The sequence below is a fragment of the Pongo abelii genome, chromosome 15 (assembly GCF_028885655.2).
Source record: "Pongo abelii isolate AG06213 chromosome 15, NHGRI_mPonAbe1-v2.0_pri, whole genome shotgun sequence".
Lineage (NCBI taxonomy): Eukaryota > Metazoa > Chordata > Mammalia > Primates > Hominidae > Pongo > Pongo abelii.
This window is the reverse complement of record NC_072000.2, coordinates 24,939,010-24,960,155: the sequence shown is the minus strand read 5'-3', so window position 1 is coordinate 24,960,155 and position 21,146 is coordinate 24,939,010. Positions and strand designations below refer to the sequence as shown.

The 21,146-nt window shown below is 47.5% G+C and overlaps 1 protein-coding gene across 2 annotated transcripts; it reads left to right on the top strand.

The window, feature by feature from the left end:
- The first annotated feature begins 4,278 nt into the window (after positions 1-4,278).
- On the top strand, positions 4,279-20,387 carry SALL2 (spalt like transcription factor 2). Of its 2 annotated transcripts, none has more exons than XM_063715499.1 (3): positions 4,279-4,664; positions 15,809-18,633; positions 19,222-20,387. In XM_063715499.1, exons 1-3 carry the CDS (start codon positions 4,592-4,594, stop codon positions 19,456-19,458), a joined length of 3,135 nt encoding a protein of 1,044 aa, XP_063571569.1. In that variant the 5' UTR covers positions 4,279-4,591; the 3' UTR covers positions 19,459-20,387. The 2 variants fall into 2 exon arrangements, with proteins under 2 accessions (XP_063571569.1, XP_063571570.1); XM_063715500.1 differs by lacking the exon at positions 4,279-4,664 and adding an exon at positions 13,687-15,414.
- Positions 20,388-21,146: the final 759 nt, after the last annotated feature.

Here is a 21,146-nt window from a genome sequence, read left to right as displayed (position 1 = left end):
CACTGCAAGCTCAGCCTCCCAGGTTCACACCATTCTCCTGCCTCAGCCTCCCAAGTAGCTGGGACTACAGTCACCTGCTACCATGCCCGGATAATTTTTTTGTATTTTTAGTAGAGATGGGGTTTCACCATGTTAGCCAGGATGGTCTCGATCTCCTGACCTCGTGATTCGCCCGCCTCGGCCTCCAGAAGTGCTGGGATTACAGGCATGAGCCACCGTGCCTGGCTGTTTTATTTTCTGAGACAGGTTCTCACTCCACCCAAGCTGGAGTGTACCAGTTTGATCACTGATCATGGCTCATAGAAGCCTTGACCTCCTGGGCTCAGGTGATCCTCCCATTTCAACCTCCTGAGTAGCTGGGACTACTGGCATGCGCCACCACACCTGGCTAATTTTTAGTATGCTTTTGTAGTGACAGAGTTTTGCCATGTTGCCCACGCTGGTCTCGAACTCCTAAACTCAAGTGATCCACCCGCCTCAGCCTCCCAAAGTGCTGGGATTATAGACATAAGCCACTGCACCTGGCCAGCTTTCTTTTTTCTTTTCTTTCTTTCTTTTTTTTTTTTTTTTTTTTTTTTTTTTGAGACAGAGTCTTGCTCTGTCGCCCAGGCTGGAGTGCAGTGGTGTGATCTTGGCTTACTGCCGCCTCTGCCTCCTGGGTTCAAGCGATTCTTCTGCCTCAGCCTCCCGAGTGGCTGGGACTACAGGCACGTGCCACCACGCCCAGCTAATTTTTGTATTTTTAGTAAAGATGGGGTTTAACTGTATTGGCCAGGCTGGTCTCGAACTCCTGACCTCGTGATCTGCCCGCCTCAACCTCCCAAAGTGCTGGCATTACAGGTGTGAACCACCGCGCCTGGCCAATTTTTTGTATTTTTAGTAGAGATGGGGTTTCACCATGTTAGCCAGGATGGTCTTGATCTCCTGACCTCGTGATTTGCCCACTTTGGCCTCCCACAGTGCTAGGATTACAGGTGTGAGCCACCTCACCCGGCCCAGCTTTCTTTAAAAAGCAACAGGAGCCGGGCGCAGTGGCTCATGCCTATAATCCTAGCACTGTGGGAGGCCAAGGCAGGCGGATCACCTGAGGTCAGGAGTTCGAGACCAGCCTGATCAACATGGAGAAACCCCATCTCTACTAAAAACACAAAATTAGCCAGGCATGGTGGCACATGCCTGTAATCCCAGCTACTCGGGAAGCTGAGGCAGAAGAATTGCTTGAACCCGGGACGCGAAGGTTGCAGTGAGCCGAGATCTCTCCATTGCACTCAAGCCTGGGCAACAAGAGCGAAACTCTGTCTCAAAAAAAAGAAAAAAAAAAAAAAAAAAAGCAACAAGATACAGTCACATAGAAGATGAGGGTAAAAAAATAAAAAGCAACAACATATCTTTTTTTTTTCTAAGGATTTAATTTTGACACCCAAATACCTTAACATTCATTTTAACTAATCCAGAGGCAACCTGTGCACACAAATGAAGGAAACAGGGATTATGCTCAAGTGGCCTGGCTTGAAAATTGGCTCCTTGATGTAAACACCTCAACGATGCTGTAAACGATTCCTGAAGATAGATAAATTATTAGACCAACACCCAATAGGGAAGCCAAAATAAGAAATGTTGATAAAATTAGAAAATATCATAAGAATGAGCCACAAATCCAGAAAAAAGAGCCCATCTTCACCACCAGTTGCCCCAATCCAGAATATTACACAACCCTCCCCACCACCCCAGAGCCTGTCTAGCCCTGGCTCCCGTATATGGGAAGAAACTGGGGGTGGGGTGCCAAGATAAGTCCCTTTTTCCTATCTTTTATTATCTCCCATGCTCTCGAGTGCCTCTTCAGCTTCTTGGGAATGTAAGCCCTGAGTTTACAAGGTCAAAAGACCAAGGAACATTTTCCAAAAATTAGATTACAAATTGAAGAAAGAAAAGTGGTGTTGTTATTTTTAATATTCTCTTCTAGTATTAAGTTTGAGTGTCTCTCTTCTATTTCTCTGTCTCCTTTCATTCTCTTGCTCTTTTTCTCTCCCTCCCTTCTTTTCCCTCTATCCCTCTCCTTCCCCTCCCCTCTCCACTTCACCACACACAGAAACCCCTTTTCAAAGGGGCTTTTTTCCAACTCAGTGAAGTAAAGTCTTTGCCCCTTTGTGGGGAAGGCTCATTAACATTCCCACAGCAGCATCTCTTCAAGGATTTTACTTTTGTAACTCTGTGGGGAGGTCAAGAGGCCACAGTGGAGAGGTAAAAGGAAAAAAAATGGTAAACTGGGGAGGGCGGAAGAAAGAAGAGGAGGGGAAAGAGTCCTTCCTTTCACAATAAGACCCACAAGAAGGAGGGGGAAAAATAGGAAAAGATGAAGACAGCCAAGATTCAGGAAAAAAGACAAATGTGGACCCTGAAATCTGCTCCCTTGGAGATTTCAGACTCCTGAGAAAAGCAGAAAGCTATTTTCCTTCTCTCCTTTCCTTTCCTGGAAGGAAATAAATGCTGGAAACAGTGGGGTGAGAGGATGACAGGACTCAGTCTATTCCATGGAGGAATTAGAAGCTTTCCTAGACTCAGTACCCCCATTTCTCCTACAATGGTCTAGTAATAAATAATGGCACCTGTCTACCACAGGGAAGTTAATAGGATGAATTAGATAATGTCAGCAACAAGAGTTCCAAGGGTAGACCTGAGAAAGCCACCCAGGGCCCTGACACCAAAGGACTGGGAAAAAAAATGGAGATTCAGTGAACTCCAAAGATGAGAGCATTTTCCAAAACTCTTCAGATGTAATGTGGATACCTGCTTCAATTATCACTAGCAGCACCCCCTGCCATCTGCTGTCTCCCTTTTCCTTTCTTAGTATTGCCAAACTAGCTTGAAATTGTGTAAGGGAAGAAATGCATAAACCTTCAAATTTGCACCCAAACCTGTGAGTGAGCTTTATTTTGCTGTTCTCTGAAGATAAAGCCATCAGAGATTTACATTACTAACCCTAAAAGGGGAAAATACTTCCCACTTTTCCAACTAATGGTGTTTCAGATGCTATCTCTGCCAGAAGAATAAAATAGAAATCATGCTAAAAGAAAGGGGCCCAGGCATTATTGCCAGAAGACAGGGCATATCCAGAATATTCTATGCCCAGTATCTCAGTAGTACTCAAATATAGGTAGGAACACCGCAGCCAGAAGTTAAAGAAAAATAAATGAATCACCCTCAGTGTACAGGCTGAGCAGGAGATACCTGGTTGTTGCCAAACAGTGTATTGTGGAGATGAGGGATTCCTTTTTTTTTTTTTTTTTGAGATGGAGTCTTGCTCTGTCACACAGGCTGGAGTGCAATGGCACGATCTCGGCTCACTGCCACCACTGCCTCCCAGGTTCAAGTGATTCTCCTGCCTCAGCCTCTGGAGTAGTTGGGATTACAGGCGCCCACCACTACGCCCAGCTAATTTTTGTATTTTTAGTAGAGACGGGGTTTCAACATGTTGGTCAGGCTGGTCTCGAACTCCTGACCTCAGGTGATCTGCCCGCCTTGGCCTCCCAATGTGCTGGGATTACAAGCGTGAGCCACCGTGCTCAGCCTAATTTTTGTGGTTTTAATAGAGATGGGGTTTCACCATGTTGGCCAGGATGGTCTCCAGCTCTTGACCTCATGATCTGCCCACCTTGGCCTCCCAAAGTGCTGGGATTACAGGTGTGAGCCACCGCGCCCAGCCATGGCTATTTTAAATGAGATTCCTTGAGATCAATCACTTTTTTTTTTCATGATAGCAGTTTGGTGGCATATTGTGTCTTTACTGATATAGAGGAAACAACGTTAGGCTACTGTCAGATGCACCTGGATTCCAGGCCGGTGTCTGATACATCATAGCTGTGCAACTTTGGAGAAGTTACTTAACCTCACTGGGCCTTTTGATTCATCTATAAAGGGACTCAGCTATAAATAGTAGTAGTAAAGCCTACTGTGTTCATCTCAGAGTTATAATATTCAAAACACGTTACAAATGAAAATATTCTATAAATTATAAAGAGCTATACATATATTACTCATAATCAGGACATATCAGAAGGTTCTTATTTCAGTTTATACCCTAGAAGCAGCTACATTATCAGAGGGGCATAGAAATATGACAGACCCAAAAAGCACAGTGAAGATCTTGGAAGAAGAGTTAGAAAAACAAGCCAGGGACAGTTTCTGAACAGACAGCACAGGGAGAGGCCCAGAGCCCTTGCAGGGAGGAGAGGGTTAAATCCTTTCCTCTGCAGTACAAAAGAAAAGAGTGTGCGGAAAGATTAGGATTTTTGCTTTTACAATGGGAGCTGCAGAAGCGTAGGGAAGAAGCTGAAGAAAAAAAGGGGCGTCTCCCCTTTAAAGACTTGCAAAGATTGAGAGAGAAAGAGAGAGAGAGTCAAGAACAGAGAATCAGAGAGAGAGAGAGAGAGTCTGTCTGTCTCTGGGAAAGAAGAACATCTCTGCTTCACAGTGATTTGCGCTGGGGGAGAGGCATCAATTGGCTTCGGACCCAAGGGGGAGACAAGACCAGGTCACCCCGGTTAAGACTAAGTGAGCGTTGCCCCTCCCTCTCCCAACTCTCTACCCGAGAATGTCTCGGCGAAAGCAGCGGAAACCCCAACAGTTAATCTCGGACTGCGAAGGTCCCAGCGCGTCTGAGAACGGTGGGTGCCTGGGGAGGGGTGGGGGCCCCTAAGTCCAAGCCTGTGTGGGTCAGGCCAGGGCAAGGGGAGGGCACTCGGGCCATGGGCGAAACCAGGCGGGGGCGGACTTGGTCACTGGGGGTTTGAAGGAGTTGAGATGCAGGGAGTAAGAGATGACCTGCGCTGGGGAGAAGCCCCGCTTGTTACTTGGGATTGATTCTGTTTGTGTTTTCCTTGTTTTTCTCTGGATGAAATGGAGTTTTCAAACTGGCTCTGTCTCCCCACCCAAGAGTTTTCTCCTCAGGTCTCCCTTTGCTCACTGGTCTTTGTGCCGTTGCTAAGTAACGTCCTCAGACCTGAAGACCTTCTCTTAGGGGTGGGATTTTCCCCCCTTTTCTTTCTGGAGAGTTGGGTTGCAAGAGAATGAATTGGATAAACGTGAAGGCTCCCCTGAGGGAGACGAGAAAAAAGTTTCTCATTGTTGGGTTGAACTGAGAGCCGATCAGAGCTCCCAGAGGGAGAGAGCTAAGGTCGGTCAGAATGCAGCCTGGTTTGGGGTGTGTATGCGTGTCACCTGGAGGACAGCTGAAGGCTAGATCTGGATGAGGGGCTTAGGTTTGTGCTTCAAGGAAAGCAAAGCAAAAAAAAAAAAAAAAAGTGCAAGAAAACACACCTGTTACTACATGCATATCATTTTATGAGGATACCGTGTTTTTGAAGCAACAGGTGTCCCTTATGAGGGGGAAAAAATTGTATGTATTCTTGTAACATTCCGTTAAGTGACAGACAGACAGTAGAGCAAGCAGGGAATTGAAGAGTGAAATTGCTCAGAGTCTGAGAGACAGGCAAAATCAGGACAAAAACTTAAATTTCCTAATGCTCAGAGCTGGTGGTGCTCACTCCACTAAACCTGGGTTTTAAAAACTTGCCTGATTGTGAGTACATCTGAGCCAGGGTATAGGAATCTATATATTTTGCAAGTGTCCAGGTAATTCTTAGGATCAAAGAAGTTTTGGACATACTTGTCAGTGGTATGGCTCCATATGTGCAGACTGAAAGTCTGGAAGTTCTGGCTCCAGAGAGGCAACTGTTTAGCATGCAGTTGATACACCCAACAGTATAGTATAGGATTAAGCACAAGGGTTCTGAAACCAGACTTTTAGACAAATCCCAGCTCCACCACTTGGTTAGCTATGTGACCTTGGCTGGTTTATTTTGCCTCTCTATGCTTCAGCTTCCTCACCTGTAAAATAAAGATGTGTATACTAGCTACCTCATTAGGTTGTTGTGAAAATCTAAATGAGTTAATATGTGTAAAACCCTTGGAACAATACCTAGCATAAATAAGTGCTTAATACATGTAGTAAAGTACCTAGCATAAATAAGTGCTTAATATGTGTGAATATCATTATTATCATTATATGTGAATGCAGAGACACTTCCTGCAAGTGCTGTAGTATGATTAAAACTCAGGAACCTCTTGGCTTTTTTTTCTTTTCTTTTCTTTTTTTTTTTTTGAGAGAGAGTCTCGCTCTGTTGCCCAGGCTGGAGTGCAGTGGTGCAATCTTGGCTCACTGCCCGCTCCACCTCCCGGGTTCACGCCATTCCTCTGCCTCAGCCTCCTGAGTAGGTGGGACTACAGGTGCCTGCCACCATGCCCGGCTAATTTTTTGTATTTTTAGTAGAGACGGGGTTTCACCGTGTTAGCCAGGACAGTCTGGATCTCCTGACCTCGTAATCCACCCGCCTTGGCCTCCCAAAGTGCTGGGATTACAGGTGTGAGCCGCCGCGCCCGGCCATCAGCATTTCTTTATGAGACATGTGTCATGAAAAGCTCTAAGAGAGTGTATTGGTGGCGATTAAAATTATAGATTAAACTTGCCTTTCCACCTGTTAAAAAACAAAAACCTGAGGTCAAATCAGTGCTCCATGTGCTACAAAATAACCTTAACAGACATATTATGATTTGGGCAGAACACATCCTCCCTGAATCACTGCTTTTCTGGGATCCTACTGTGCCCATATTTAGAGGTTCTATGGTGATGGCATCCTTCCCTCCTGAGACACATTAGCCCTTCTTAATGCTGCTATAGGCCGGATGTTTCCTGCTTGTGCTCTACAGGAGACTTCCCCTAGAGCCTCAACTCTTCCCCAGAGTTGCCTCACAGTTCTGCTCTCCTGCTGGTTTGATTGTGGAACTATGCTGAACACCCTCCAAACCCCCAAGAAGCATTCTCTCCTCGTCTTCCTGCTTCTCCCATCTGCTCACCCATTCCCCATATCATAGCTGAGGAAAAATCTTCTGTGAGGGAGTCAAAAGCTATCTTTAGCAGCTGTCCTGAATGGATTTTCAAGCCCTTTAAGATATAGCTTCCACTTGGGGGCATGGTAATGCTGCTACAAAGCTATCCCCATAGAAACAGTAAAGGTTTAAACCCAATGGCATCAACACATTTTTGATGAAAATTTGCCTTTGAGCTATGAAAGGCAGAAACAAACGTAAGGAGCAAGGAAGCAGTAGTACCCTCTGTTAAGATCTACCTTAAGAAAGCCTAAGGGTTTTCTCATCAGAATTCTCCTGGAGTGAAAGATCCTAGGCTACTTATGATCTGGATGTCATTGGGCCTCATCTGCAAAAGGAGGTGGCTCTGTTTGATCATATCTAAAATTCCTCCTTGATCTGATAAGCTTATAATATATAAATTTCACATTTTCTGGTTTTCTTTTAAATTAATAAATTTTCTTAATCATGAATGGGGCAGCATCCATTCTGCAAAACAGAATGAGAGCTCTCCTTTTCCCTAATTTTTTATAGACAGGGTTTCTATTCACTTATGTGATCTTCAGGCATCTGACTTCCTTCTACCCCAAAGCCTGCTCCACAGTTAGGTAGGAAGGGCTCTTATTTAGGGGCACATGTATCCTTTGGTGTACCTGTGAAATTATGGATATCATCATGAGTATCAGAAGACATTTAGTCAGTAGTCTAGGGTGCCAGTAATGTTTCCAGGAGCCTTTTGCCTTCTTTTAAGCAATATGTGCCATATACAACACGCAAATGCTGAGCCTTTGTTACACATTTGAAAAGCCAAAATTCTGCAGTGACCTAAGACATCACCAAGAAACAGTCTGAAAAATCTGTTTTCCAGCCGTTTTTGCTCAGCTTCCCTGACCAGAGCATCAAAACCTAACAGAATAGTTATTGCATATAAGTGATGGGCAGGAAATACTCTATTTCACTTAAAAACTCTAGAGAGGAAAAAAAACCCTTCTCTCTCCCCTATAGAGTCTAGAAATCTGGATTAGAGAACACAAAGGATGTGACTGGGGGAAAAATGCAAACCAGTACATCTGGGAAATAAAGGAAACGATCAGAAACCCAGATATTTAGTGAGAAGGAGAAACCAGGACAGCAGCCAAACAGATCTAGAGGGAGAGAGGGGAGTACTTTAGATGGAAGCTGGCAGACAGCAAGAACAGCAAGAGGGGAAAGAAGGCAAAGGTAGAGTTTTGGGGGCTCTGTTTACATTTGGAAGTAGAGAGCCTCATCTCTCAGGTTATTGATCCCTGGGCCACTCAACCTAGGTATTCCCAGATCAGAAAAAAACACATTTTGGAATAGAGAGCATCTCAGTCCTGGTGTTACAGAGTACTAGATAAGAAAACAGAAAACTTGGTTTTCAATATAGTGTGGACCTTGAAGCTATGTGACCTTCAGCACATAGCTTTCTTTCCCCAGGGCTTCATTCAGCTTTTGACATTCAAATAATAACTAACACCCATGGCTAATATTTGTGGAGCATTCAGGTACTGTGCTAGGCCCTTTTTGCATTTCCTCTTTTTCCTCCCAACTCCGTTATTATTATTATTTTATTTATATTTTTTTGAGACGGAGTCTCGCTCTGCCGCCCAGGCTGGAGTGCAGTGGTGTGATCTTGGCTCACTGCAAGCTCCGCCTCCAGGGTTCACGCCATTCTCCTGCCTCAGCCTCCCAAGTAGCTGCGACTACAGGCGCCCACCACCACACCTGGCTAATTTTTTGTATTTTTAGTAGAGACAGGGTTTCACTGTGTTAGCCAGGATGGTCTCGATCTCCTGACCTCGTGATCCACCCACCTCAGCCTCCCAAAGTGCTGGGATTACAGGCTTGAGCCACCACACCCAGCCCCAACTCCCTTATTATTACAAAGACAAATTTTTTCTTTTTTTGAGACCAAGTCCTACTCTGTTGCCCAGGCTGGAGTGCAGTGGCACGTCTCGGCTCACTGAAACCTCCACCTCCAGGGTTCAAGAGATTCTCCTGCCTCAGCCTCCTGAACAGCTGGGATTACAGGTGCATGCCACCACACCCGGCTAAAATTTTTTTATTGTAGTAAAATATGTGTAATAAAATTTACCATTTTGACCATTTTTAAGTGTACAATTCAGTGGCATTAAGTACATTCACTATGTTATGTAACCATTACTGCTGTTTCAATATCTTTTTCATCATCAAACAGAAACTCTGTAACCGTTAAACGATAAATCCTCATTCTCCCATTCCCTCAGCCCTATTAGCCTCTACTCTGCTTTCTGTATGTGTGAACTTGCCAAATTTCATATTAATGGACTCATATAATATTTGGGTACCTCATACTAATGGAATCATACAATATTTGTCCTTTTGTGTCTGCTTTATTGCACTTAGTATGTTTTCTCTTTTTTTCTCAATTAAAGTCAAATTTGTCTGAGAGCATAATGTTTTCAAAGTTCATTCATGTAGCATGTATCAGAATTTCCTTCCTTTGTACGGCAGTACCCTCATTTTAAAGGAGAGAAATCAGCCAGGCACAGCAGCTCATGCCTGTAATTCCAGCACTTTGGGAGGCTGAGGTGGGCAAATCACTTGAGGTCAGGAGTTCAAGACCAGCCTGGCCAACAAGGTGAAACCTCGTCTCTACTAAAAATACAAAAATTAGCTGGGTGTGATGGCGCACACCTGTAATCCCAGCTACTTGGGAGGCTGAGGCAGGAGAATCGTTTGAACCCAGGAGGCGGTGATTGCAGTGAGCCGAGATCACGCCATTGCACTCCAGCCTGGGCGACAGAGCAAGACTCTGTCTCAAAAAAAAAAAAAAAAAAAGCTGGCCAAGCGCGGTGGCTCATCCCTGTAATCCAGCAATTTGGGAGGCCGAGGTGGGCAGATCACCTGAGGTCGGGAGTTCGAGACCAGCCTGACCAATATGAAGAAACCCCATCTCTACTAAAAAAAATACAAAATTAGCTGGGCATGGTGGCACATGCCTGCAATCCCAGCTACTAGGGAGGGTGAGGCAGGAGAATTGCTTGAACCTGGGAGGCGGAGGTTGCGGTGAGCCGAGATCTCGCCACTGCACTCCAGCCTGGGCAACAAGAGTGAAACTCTGTCTCAAAAAAAAATAAGAGCGAAATCAAACTCTGGGAGAGATTAAGAAATTTTCCCAAGATCACAAAGATTAGAATTTTCTAGAGCTGGGACTTTAACTCAGGTCTGAATCACTGTGCACAATGACAATGAGAGTGTCAGATCTCTGAAGTCCCAGCTCCGAAATGGTATGAATTCCATGTTAAGTGTTGAGTCCTTTGATGTCAAAGAAATTTTCATTAAAAGAACATTCTTATGTTTGATCTAAGATATTCCTGTTCTGGAAACAAATATATTTTTCTCACTTAGCACCAGGTGTACCAATCATTGTGCCTGTTAGTCTATTGTGTTACACAGGCCATAGTTACATTAGTAGGTCTGGGTTGCAAAGGATTATTATGTGTCTACGTTTAGGAGAGAGTAAGGAGGAGAAGATGAGATATTTCCCCAAGAAGTAGTCAGTAGTAATAGTTACAGAATCAATTCATAATTATGGAAGCTACCAATTAGCATTGTTCAGTGTCAATAATAAGTAAGTGGGCCAGAGGCAGTGGCTTACATCCGTACTCTCAGCACTTTGTGGGGACAAGGTAGGAGGATCCCTCTAGCCCAGGTATTCCAGAGAGCCTGGGCAACATAGTGAAACCTCATCTCTACAGAATAAAAATTTTTAAGTAGCTGGGCATGATTGCGCATGCCTGTAGTCCCAGCTATTCAGGAAGCTGAGGTGAGAGGATCACCTAAGCCTGGGAGGTACAGTCTGCAGTGAGCTATGATTGTACCACTGCACTCCAGCCTTAATGGGTAGATGATGCTTGAACTCTGTAGAACATAGCCTTTCACCTTACAATTAGAAACATGGTGGCCGGGCGTGGCGGCTCACGCCTGTAATCCCAGCACTTTGGGAGGCCGAGATGGGTGGATCACCTGAGGTCGGGAGTTTGAGACCAGCCTGACCCACATGGAGTAACCCCATCTCTCCTAAAAATACAAAATTAGCCGGGCTTGGTGGCACATGCCTATAATCCCAGCTACTTGGGAAGGCTGAGGCAGGAGAATCGCTTGAACCTGGGAGGTGCAGGTTGCTGTGAGCCGAGATCGCGACATTGCACTCCAGCCTGGGCAACAAGAGCAAAACTCCGTCTCAAAAAGAAAAAGAAATATGGCTCAAATATCAATTAAAAAAGAAAAAAATATGCTTCAAGATACCCATACCTGGGAAAGAAATGCAATCACTTAAACTTACAGTAAGGTGTAAATTATACCAAATTCTATTCATGGAAGCAGATTTTTCACTGGGAAAGGACGCAAGGAAGCTAATGTGTGGTTGTGGGCACTGTAGGGAGGGGAACTGATGGGAAGGTTTAGCATTGAGAGTTCATTTTGTCTGTGTCCCAATTGTGGCCACGTTTAGCTCAGGTAAGATTTGTCAGGAGCAGGGTGGAAGGGTGGAAGGTGTGATAGAAAGGGCAGTCCTCTATGTGGGTCTCATCATTGTGTCACCATCTTTGTATTATTATTGGAATCACCTGAGGAGCTTTATAAAACTAATGCCTGGATTCTATCCTCAGGGATTATGAATTAATTAGCCTGGGATGTGGCCTGGACATAGGGATTTTTTTTAAGTTTGGTTGGTTGGTTGATTTTGCAGAGATGGGGGTCTCACTGTGTTATGCAGGCTGGTCTCAAATTCCTGGCCTCAAGCACTCCTCCTGCCTTGGCCTCCAAAAGTGCTAGGATTATAGGCATGAGCTACCCACTGTGCCTAAACTTTCTTTTCTCTTTTTTTTTCTTTTTTTTTTTGAGATTTTGAGATGGAGTCTCAAACCCTTGAGCTCAAGTGATCCTCCCACCTCAGCCTCCAGAGTAGCTGGGACTACAAGGAACAGACCACTGCACCTAAACATAAAAATTTTAAAACTCTCTTCTGGTAATCCTAATGGGCAGCAAAATTTGAAAACCACTGTTCAAATGTATCACCCTGCTACATACGACCCACCTATTTTTCTCTTTGTTCTCCCCAACAGTTCTCTCTGAAGCCTAAAGAAGCAATCTGATGGGACACTAGGTTTAGAGGGGAAGCCACCTGGTTTCCCTTTTCTTTGTCATTTCAGCTGTCTGTAAGTTTAAACAAGCTTGTCCAGGTCTTAGTCCCACCCCAGACTTTGCATTTGACCGGAGATAGCTTACCTCACCTTATCTGCTATCTAGGGACACCATTACCAGTTTAGTTTATTCCTGCATTTGTGACTTCATTCATGTTTGTGTAAGAATCCTGCCCCCCTTTTCAGGATGGGCAGTGAGTGCAAAGTACTGAGAAATGGAGGGTTCCTCTTACAGGTGGCTGTTGATCCAGTCACCTTTCACCAGGGACTAAATTTACCTTAAAGAAGAGCTTAGATCAAATTACGCATCAGAAAGCACATTTCATTAAAGAGCAAAAAAAGGGACAGTGTTTCCCAGGAGATGAAAAGAAAAGGATTTCTTTTCTCGTCAGAAGACTTGACAAAACAGCAACTGGATATCAAATGTTCAATGCTAATTAACAAATGCTCAGTAGAAAGCCTCCATCTGATTCCCTCTCCCTGATTAAGGCCAGGGAGCAAATGGCAGGTAGAAGCCACACAGGGCCCTTTCTCTAGCATTAGGGAAGCCATACAATGTTGATGTGCTTGAGAAAGCACTGGACAGGAGTCAAAATTCTGAATGCTTGCTTCACTGAATTACTGTGCGAAGTTGGAAAAGTCACTTAACCTCTCCAAGCTTCAGCTTCCTTATCTGTAAAAATAAACCACATTGCACAAAACTGTGACTTGTCATAAACTGAAATAGAACCCGCCTCCCTCATTTGTAAGTCCAGGCCTGGAAGCACAGAACCCATCCATTTCAGAATTATGATTCACAATGCTAAGAGCCTTATTATCTGAAGTTTCAAAATGTAATTCAGTACGACGTTTTAAGTTTAAAAACACAGGCAAAATTTATGTTGAGAAGTAAAGTGGATGTTACTAATATTTTAAATAGGTTGTTTCAGCTCCCCCAGCCCCTGCAATAAAAGACTTCCTACCTTTGAAATATGCCACTGATATTAGCCAATATCTTACCTCAGAAATTAATAAGATTAATAAACAACATGGAAAACAGATCTAATTTTAGTATATGTGTATTTAAGGTTACTTCGATTATTTTGCTACTGACAATGTAAATTATCTCATTGATAAAATTCAGGACTCCCCAAACTTTAAAAATCTCACATGTACATATTCATTTTTTTAGACTTTTTTTTTTTTTTTTGAGACGGAGTTTCACTCTTGTTGCCCAGGCTGGAGTGCAATGCCACGATCTTGGCTCACCGCAACCTCCATCTCCTGGGTTCAAGCCATTCTCCTGGCTCAGCCGCCCCAGTAGCTGGTATTAAAGGCGTGTACCACCATGCCCAGCTAATTTTTGTATTTTTAGTAGAGACAGGGTTTCAACATGTTGGCCATGCTGGTCTCGAACTCCTGACCTCGTGATCTGCCCACCTTGTCCTCCCAAAGTGCTGGGATTACAGTGAGCCACCGTGCCCGGCTTTTTTTTTTTTTTTTTTTTTTTTTAAAGTAATGGGGCCTCACTATGTTGCCGAAGCTGGAGGGCAGTGGTTATTCACAGGTGTGATCATAGCTCACTGCAGCCTCAAACTCCTGGACTAAAGTTCTCCTGCCTCAGCCTCCCAAGCAGCTGGGGCTACAAGTGTGCATCACCATACCTGGTTTACACATTAATATTGTCAAATTTTTCAATTTTTGTCCCCACAATATTTTTCTGAGTAAGATACTGCAGCTACATTATTACCACTTCATGAAGAGTGAAACGGTGGTATAACATGGTGTGACTGACCACCATGTCTCAATTTATCAGTGAGGCAAGAATAGAACTGGGATTAAAACAATTTAGGTTTACTGATGCCCAGGGAAACCACAAAACCAACGACTTGTGGTCACTTCCTGCATGTAAGAGAAAGTATTTTAGGAAGTGGGAAGCATTTTAAGATTCATTTCAAGGTAAAAAAGAGAATGCCAGAATACCTGGTCCAGGAAGCATTTTATTCTTACTTATCCTGTCTGAATAGGAGGCTGCCTCTGTGATGGTGAGCAGGTGTTAGCTATTTCTAAGCATTCAAATCAGGCTGGGGCTGAAAGGGCTTTAGACACTGAGGGCTGCCTGGTAGCTCCTACCGCATTGTTTAAAGAGGGCTCCCCTCCCCCCAGGTTAGAGCTGGGTGGGCCTCCCTAGGCCTCTGCAGGCTAGCGTCTCCCCAAACCCACTGTCTTTAATAGTGACGGTGTGAGGAATGTTGCAAGAGGAGAATACAGGAGGAAGAGGGTACTAAATAGGAGATGGCTTATTAAATAAGCATGGACTCTATAAATTAGGTGTTGTGTAGGCTGAGCGATCTGCGGAGTAACCTGCATTCAGCTATTATTCTGGGGGAGGAGGGGCGGGGAGTAAAGGGGCTTCGTGTTCCGCAGAGAGTCCCGAAATGACTTCCTTGGAAATCCTACCTTGCAGCCGCCCACCCTGAGAAACTTCTTTTGTGGAGAGGGATGGGGGTAGGGTGGGAATGGAAGTGAGAAAGACGAGACAAAACTTCGAATATTTTGGGGTGTCTGTGCTGGTGAGGAGTGGATGTTCTGAGCTCCCCCTCTTCTTCTGGCCCTCAGACCTCTGAGGAGATCAGACGACCCTCTCTGGAATCCACGTTTTCCAAGCTCAGCGGATCCTTTATCCAAAGAAAAATAAGAGAAGCCTATCGCCTTGCTCCATTGAGCAGGGCTAAGTTTCCCACTGTGCCCCTAGAGCTTAGGAGGGGAGGGCGGGGGGAGGAGGGTAGGCCTGGGCAAAGGCATCTGCAGATGGGGGGAGCCGGCCAGGGACCGGGAAAGGTGGACCCCCGCAGTGCTTCACAGCACCTGTCACTGCGCCTCCGGAAACTCTCCGGAGCTCTGAGCTCCCGCCCCCACGCCCCCGCTGGCGCTCCCTTCTCCCGCCTCCTCTAGCTCCCGCCTCCCTCCCCAGCAGCTCCTCCCCATAAACTCCCCTCCTCATCAGCTCCTCCCAGATCTCCCCTCTCCCAGCTTTCTCGCTCCAGCTCCTCCCCGCCTCCTCGCTCCCCTCCCCCTCCGCCGCTGCTCCCTGCCCCCGCCGCTGCCGATCTCCATCTCCGCAGTCTGGGCCGCTGGGTGCAGAGGCTGCCGCAGACCCAGCGGCCACCGCCGCCTTCCTCAATCCCAATATCCATTGTCTCCCACCCCACCTGGCCTTCCACTTCCCCCACAACCATGGCGCACGAATCCGGGAGGAGCTCTCGTCTCGGGGTGCCCTGCGGGGAGCCGGCAGAGCTCGGAGGTGCGGTAGGGTCGGTTGGGCTGAGCAGGGGTGGGGGCGGAGGGGGATGCGCAGGGGCGGCGAAGACTTTCGGTGGGCGGGAGAAAATGCATGATTCTCTGCGTAGGCTCCTGTCCCCACACCTATTCCGTGAACTCGCTTGTGGCCTGGGGAAGGGAGGGTGACTGAGGAGGGGAGTAGCATGCTCGTGCCCCCCTCCCCACCCCCCTGCCCCATGCCGGGTTGTCTCCTGTCCACACTGATCAGGCCTGAGCTCTAGACTTCTGCATGGCCCTGATGGTGAGCTCATCTCCCCACCCCCAACTAGCGGTTACTGGCCTCCTTGTTAATTAGAGCCTCGGTATACCCAACCCAACTGCGCCACCCACGCTCTCTCTCCTTGTCTTCTCCCCAGGTGATGCTAGCGAGGAGGATCACCCCCAAGTCTGTGCCAAGTGCTGCGCACAATTCACTGACCCAACTGAATTCCTCGCCCACCAGAACGCATGTTCTACTGACCCTCCTGTAATGGTGATAATTGGGGGCCAGGAGAACCCCAACAACTCTTCGGCCTCCTCTGAACCCCGGCCTGAGGGTCACAATAATCCTCAGGTCATGGACACAGAGCATAGCAACCCCCCAGATTCTGGGTCCTCCGTGCCCACGGATCCCACCTGGGGCCCAGAGAGGAGAGGAGAGGAGTCTTCGGGGCATTTCCTGGTCGCTGCCACAGGTACAGCGGCTGGGGGAGGTGGGGGCCTGATCTTGGCCAGTCCCAAGCTGGGAGCAACCCCATTACCTCCAGAATCGACCCCTGCACCCCCTCCTCCTCCACCACCCCCTCCGCCCCCAGGTGTAGGCAGTGGCCACTTGAATATCCCCCTGATCTTGGAAGAGCTACGGGTGCTGCAGCAGCGGCAGATCCATCAGATGCAGATGACTGAGCAAATCTGCAGGCAGGTGCTGTTGCTTGGCTCCTTAGGCCAGACGGTGGGTGCCCCTGCCAGTCCCTCAGAGCTACCTGGGACAGGGACTGCCTCTTCCACCAAGCCCCTACTACCCCTCTTCAGCCCCATCAAGCCTGTCCAAACCAGCAAGACACTGGCATCTTCCTCCTCCTCCTCCTCCTCTTCCTCTTCAGGGGCAGAAACGCCCAAGCAGGCCTTCTTCCACCTTTACCACCCACTGGGGTCACAGCATCCTTTCTCTGCTGGAGGGGTTGGGCGAAGCCACAAACCCACCCCTGCCCCTTCCCCAGCCTTGCCAGGCAGCACAGATCAGCTGATTGCCTCACCTCATCTGGCATTCCCAAGTACCACGGGACTACTGGCAGCACAGTGTCTTGGGGCAGCCCGAGGCCTTGAGGCCGCTGCCTCCCCAGGGCTCCTGAAGCCAAAGAATGGAAGTGGTGAGCTGAGCTACGGAGAAGTGATGGGTCCCTTGGAGAAGCCTGGTGGAAGGCACAAATGCCGCTTCTGTGCCAAAGTATTTGGCAGTGACAGTGCCCTGCAGATCCACCTTCGTTCCCACACGGGTGAGAGGCCCTATAAGTGCAATGTCTGTGGAAACCGCTTTACCACCCGTGGCAACCTCAAAGTGCATTTCCACCGGCATCGTGAGAAATACCCACATGTGCAGATGAACCCACACCCAGTACCAGAGCACCTAGACTACGTCATTACCAGCAGTGGCTTGCCTTATGGTATGTCCGTGCCACCAGAGAAGGCCGAGGAGGAGGCAGCCACTCCAGGTGGAGGGGTTGAGCGCAAGCCTCTGGTGGCCTCCACCACAGCACTCAGTGCCACAGAAAGCCTGACTCTGCTCTCCACCAGTGCAGGCACAGCCACGGCTCCAGGACTCCCTGCTTTCAATAAGTTTGTGCTCATGAAAGCAGTGGAACCCAAGAATAAAGCTGATGAAAACACCCCCCCAGGGAGTGAGGGCTCAGCCATCAGTGGAGTGGCAGAAAGTAGCACGGCAACTCGCATGCAGCTAAGTAAGTTGGTGACTTCACTACCAAGCTGGGCACTGCTTACCAACCACTTCAAGTCCACTGGCAGCTTCCCCTTCCCCTATGTGCTAGAGCCCTTGGGGGCCTCACCCTCTGAGACATCAAAGCTGCAGCAACTGGTAGAAAAGATTGACCGCCAAGGAGCTGTGGCAGTGACCTCAACTGCCTCAGGAGCCCCCACCACCTCTGCCCCTGCGCCTTCATCCTCAGCCTCTTCTGGACCTAACCAGTGTGTCATCTGTCTCCGGGTGCTTAGCTGTCCTCGGGCCCTACGCCTTCATTATGGCCAACATGGAGGTGAGAGGCCCTTCAAATGCAAAGTGTGTGGCAGAGCCTTCTCCACCAGAGGTAATCTGCGCGCACATTTCGTGGGCCACAAGGCCAGTCCAGCTGCCCGGGCACAGAACTCCTGCCCCATCTGCCAGAAGAAGTTCACCAATGCTGTCACTCTGCAGCAGCATGTCCGGATGCACCTGGGGGGCCAGATCCCCAATGGTGGTACTGCACTCCCTGAAGGTGGAGGAGCTGCTCAGGAGAATGGCTCCGAGCAATCTACAGTCTCCGGGGCAGGGAGTTTCCCCCAGCAGCAGTCCCAGCAGCCATCACCGGAAGAGGAGTTGTCTGAGGAGGAGGAAGAGGAGGATGAGGAAGAAGAGGAAGATGTGACTGATGAAGATTCCCTGGCAGGGAGAGGCTCAGAGAGTGGAGGTGAGAAGGCAATATCAGTGAGAGGTGATTCAGAAGAGGCATCTGGGGCAGAGGAGGAGGTGGGGACAGTGGCAGCAGCAGCCACAGCTGGGAAGGAGATGGACAGTAATGAGAAAGCTACTCAACAGTCGTCTTTGCCACCACCACCACCACCTGACAGCCTGGATCAGCCTCAGCCAATAGAGCAGGGAAGCAGTGATGTCTTCAGAGGCAAGGAAGAGGGGGGCAAACTGGAGAGAAGCTCAAGTCCAGCATCAGCACTCACCCCAGAAGGGGAAAGTACCAGCGTGACCTTGGTAGAGGAGCTGAGCCTGCAGGAGGCAATGAGAAAGGAGCCAGGAGAGAGCAGCAGCAGAAAGGCCTGCGAAGTGTGTGGCCAGGCCTTTCCCTCCCAGGCAGCTCTGGAGGAGCATCAGAAGACCCACCCCAAGGAGGGGCCGCTCTTCACTTGTGTTTTCTGCAGGCAGGGCTTTCTTGAGAGGGCTACCCTCAAGAAGCATATGCTTCTGGCACACCACCAGGTACAGCCCTTTGCCCCCCATGGCCCTCAGAATATTGCTGCTCTTTCTTTAGTCCCTGGCTGTTCACCTTCCATCACCTCCACAGGGCTCTCCCCCTTTCCCCGAAAAGATGACCCCACGATCCCATGAGCCTGTTTTTCTGTACCTGCTGCTCTTTGTCCCACAGAGCAGAAACAGCTTCACAAAAGGACCTCCCAGAGTTATGAGCCCTGATTTTGTCTTTTTCTCTAAGTTCTTAACATGATATGTCTCTAGTGGCTTTTCTCTAGTCCCTGAGCTTGGAAATTACTGTGCTTACAAGGGGATGGCCCCCTAAGGAATTTTTCTTCCCTCCTCATTCTTTGTACCTGAGGAAAATAGATTCTCTGCAGCTTTCTCAAGGGGAACCCTCTCCAGCTTCCCTGGTGTGACCCTTCTTCCCCCTCCTCTTTCCTCTCTCTTTCCCTTTGGTAGGTGCGCCTGAGCACCTACATTTGGAATTGCAGCCTAGCCCAAAAGGGCTGGCAGCTGTCTGTGGAGGGCCCAGTGCCACTCCTCTGGGGTGACCTTTCTGCTCAGCTGGTGGGTGTGGGTCCCCTATCTTTCTAGAACCAGTATGTGGCATTCCTGTCGAGTGGCCTGCCCATGAAGCCCTGGAATTCCAGCTCCACCTCCACTACCACTCCAAGCCTGGTCCCACCAGTGCTGTTTGGCCTAGGAACTGTGGCTGGGAAGGTGCCTCCAACAATGGGATCCAGGGAAGCCAAGGAGAAGACAGCCCCCCTCCTATTTCAGCCTCCTGCACCCAAGGCAGTGCCTGAGAAGCCCATCATAGACAAGAAGTAGCAAACTGTACATTCCTTCTCCCTCCCCCTGCTCCAGAAGGTGCCGGTACTGAAGATGCTCCAGTAATTGGTGACCCAACCCTAGGAAGTAGGGAGAAATGAAGGAAGGGCATAGGAACATTTTCCCAGTAAATCCCCTGATGGTCACATTAAGGTAAAGGTGTGGGCTGGTCAGTGTGCCAAGACCTCTCCAGCTTCTCATTCATGATGACCTCTCAAAGTTGGGAAACAAGCTGATTTCTTGCCAAGAGGTCTCCCAGGAGATATTTGGGAAATGTGAAGTTCGTATCTTTAAGGAGCATTGTTGGTCATCATGGTTGATGAACTAATGATGAGTTAAGGAATGTTGCTAGAACATAGGGCTTGCTGGTACCTATGTGACTAAGAAAGGGACATGATATAAGGGAAAAGGCCTCAAATTCTTGTGAATGTGGACATTCTCGTTAATATTCTTTTGGGCTAATAGTGACATAGTGTGCAGAGGTGTACCAGGGATCATGGGGGATTTCCTAGCACTAGTATGCTTCTAGTTTTAGATAACTCCCTCCTTTATTCCCTGGCCCCTTGTATTTTCCTTATCTTCCTCTTTCAAGACCCCTATCCTCCCCATTTTGCCTATCCGTAGGCTGGGGCTTGTGTCTTCGTCATTGTCTGGTTCTTAAGAGTCCCAGACTTTGGGAGACCAGCTCCAGGTGGCGTCCTCCCTGCCTCTCCATCTTGTAATGAGATGTAGTATTTACTCTTAACATAGGATCATTTGGAACAGGAGTTCTGAGGAGGAGAGAGTGAGGGTTTTGCTATTTACTGACTTGAACGATGCCTTCTCCTCAAGCTGTAGGCTCCAGAGCTTCCTAACCTAGTAAAATGTCAAGAACAGACAGGGGAGATATTAGTGTCTTTCCCTCTATCATTAAAGGTGTTTTAACCAAATATTTATGTGTTTCTCCTTATTTCATGATTACATAGCCAGCTGGGGTGTGATATGGGCATTCCCCAACATTGAGATTCCCTTCCCACCTACATCTCCTGCCAAAGCTGAACATATGGTGTTGAAATATTTACTTTATTCAGACTTGTCCTAAGACAACCTTCAGTTAATGTAACTTCCCTGTGGAAATTGTTCCCTGTGGAGTTTGTATTTCCAAAAGGTAGGCATTTGCCCACTGTGTCCAGTCATTGTCTAGATTTTCTCTACCTAGAAGCTTCCACCACCAGGCTTTTGTGTGGGTTTTGTTTGGAGGTTGGAAACTGTTTCTTTTCAGTCTTTCTCAAACCACAGATCAGCCTTCTGACATCAGCGAATCCGTAGAACCAAGGTGAATTAAACTTTATGATCCTTGAGATCTGATGTCATAATCAGAAAGAAAAAAATGTAATTCAACCCTAATAATTTCTACCAACAAGACAAAGGAGGATTCTTATCATTAGGAATTCAGAGGAAGCACATAGGGGTGGGGTTAAATAAAACATATATATTTTTTTTTTCTCCCTGTCACAATGGCTCACGTCTGTAATTTCAACAGTTTGGGAGGTCGAGACAGGCCTATAGCTTGAGCCCAGGAGTTTGAGACCAGCCTGGGCAACATGGCAAAACACTGCCTCTTCCAAAATTACAAAAATTAGCTGGATGTGGTAGTGCACACCTACGGTCCCAGCTAATCAGGAGTCTGAGGTGGGAGGATTACCTGA

Coding starts and splice junctions, on each gene's coding strand:
- SALL2 (XM_063715499.1), top strand. CDS start 4,592: ATGTCTCGGCGAAAGCAGCGGAAACCCCAACAGTTAATCTCGGACTGC. Junction 4,665..15,808: donor TCCCAGCGCGTCTGAGAACG/GTGGGTGCCTGG, acceptor TCTTCTCCCCAG/GTGATGCTAGCGAGGAGGAT. Junction 18,634..19,221: donor TGCTTCTGGCACACCACCAG/GTACAGCCCTTT, acceptor CTATCTTTCTAG/AACCAGTATGTGGCATTCCT.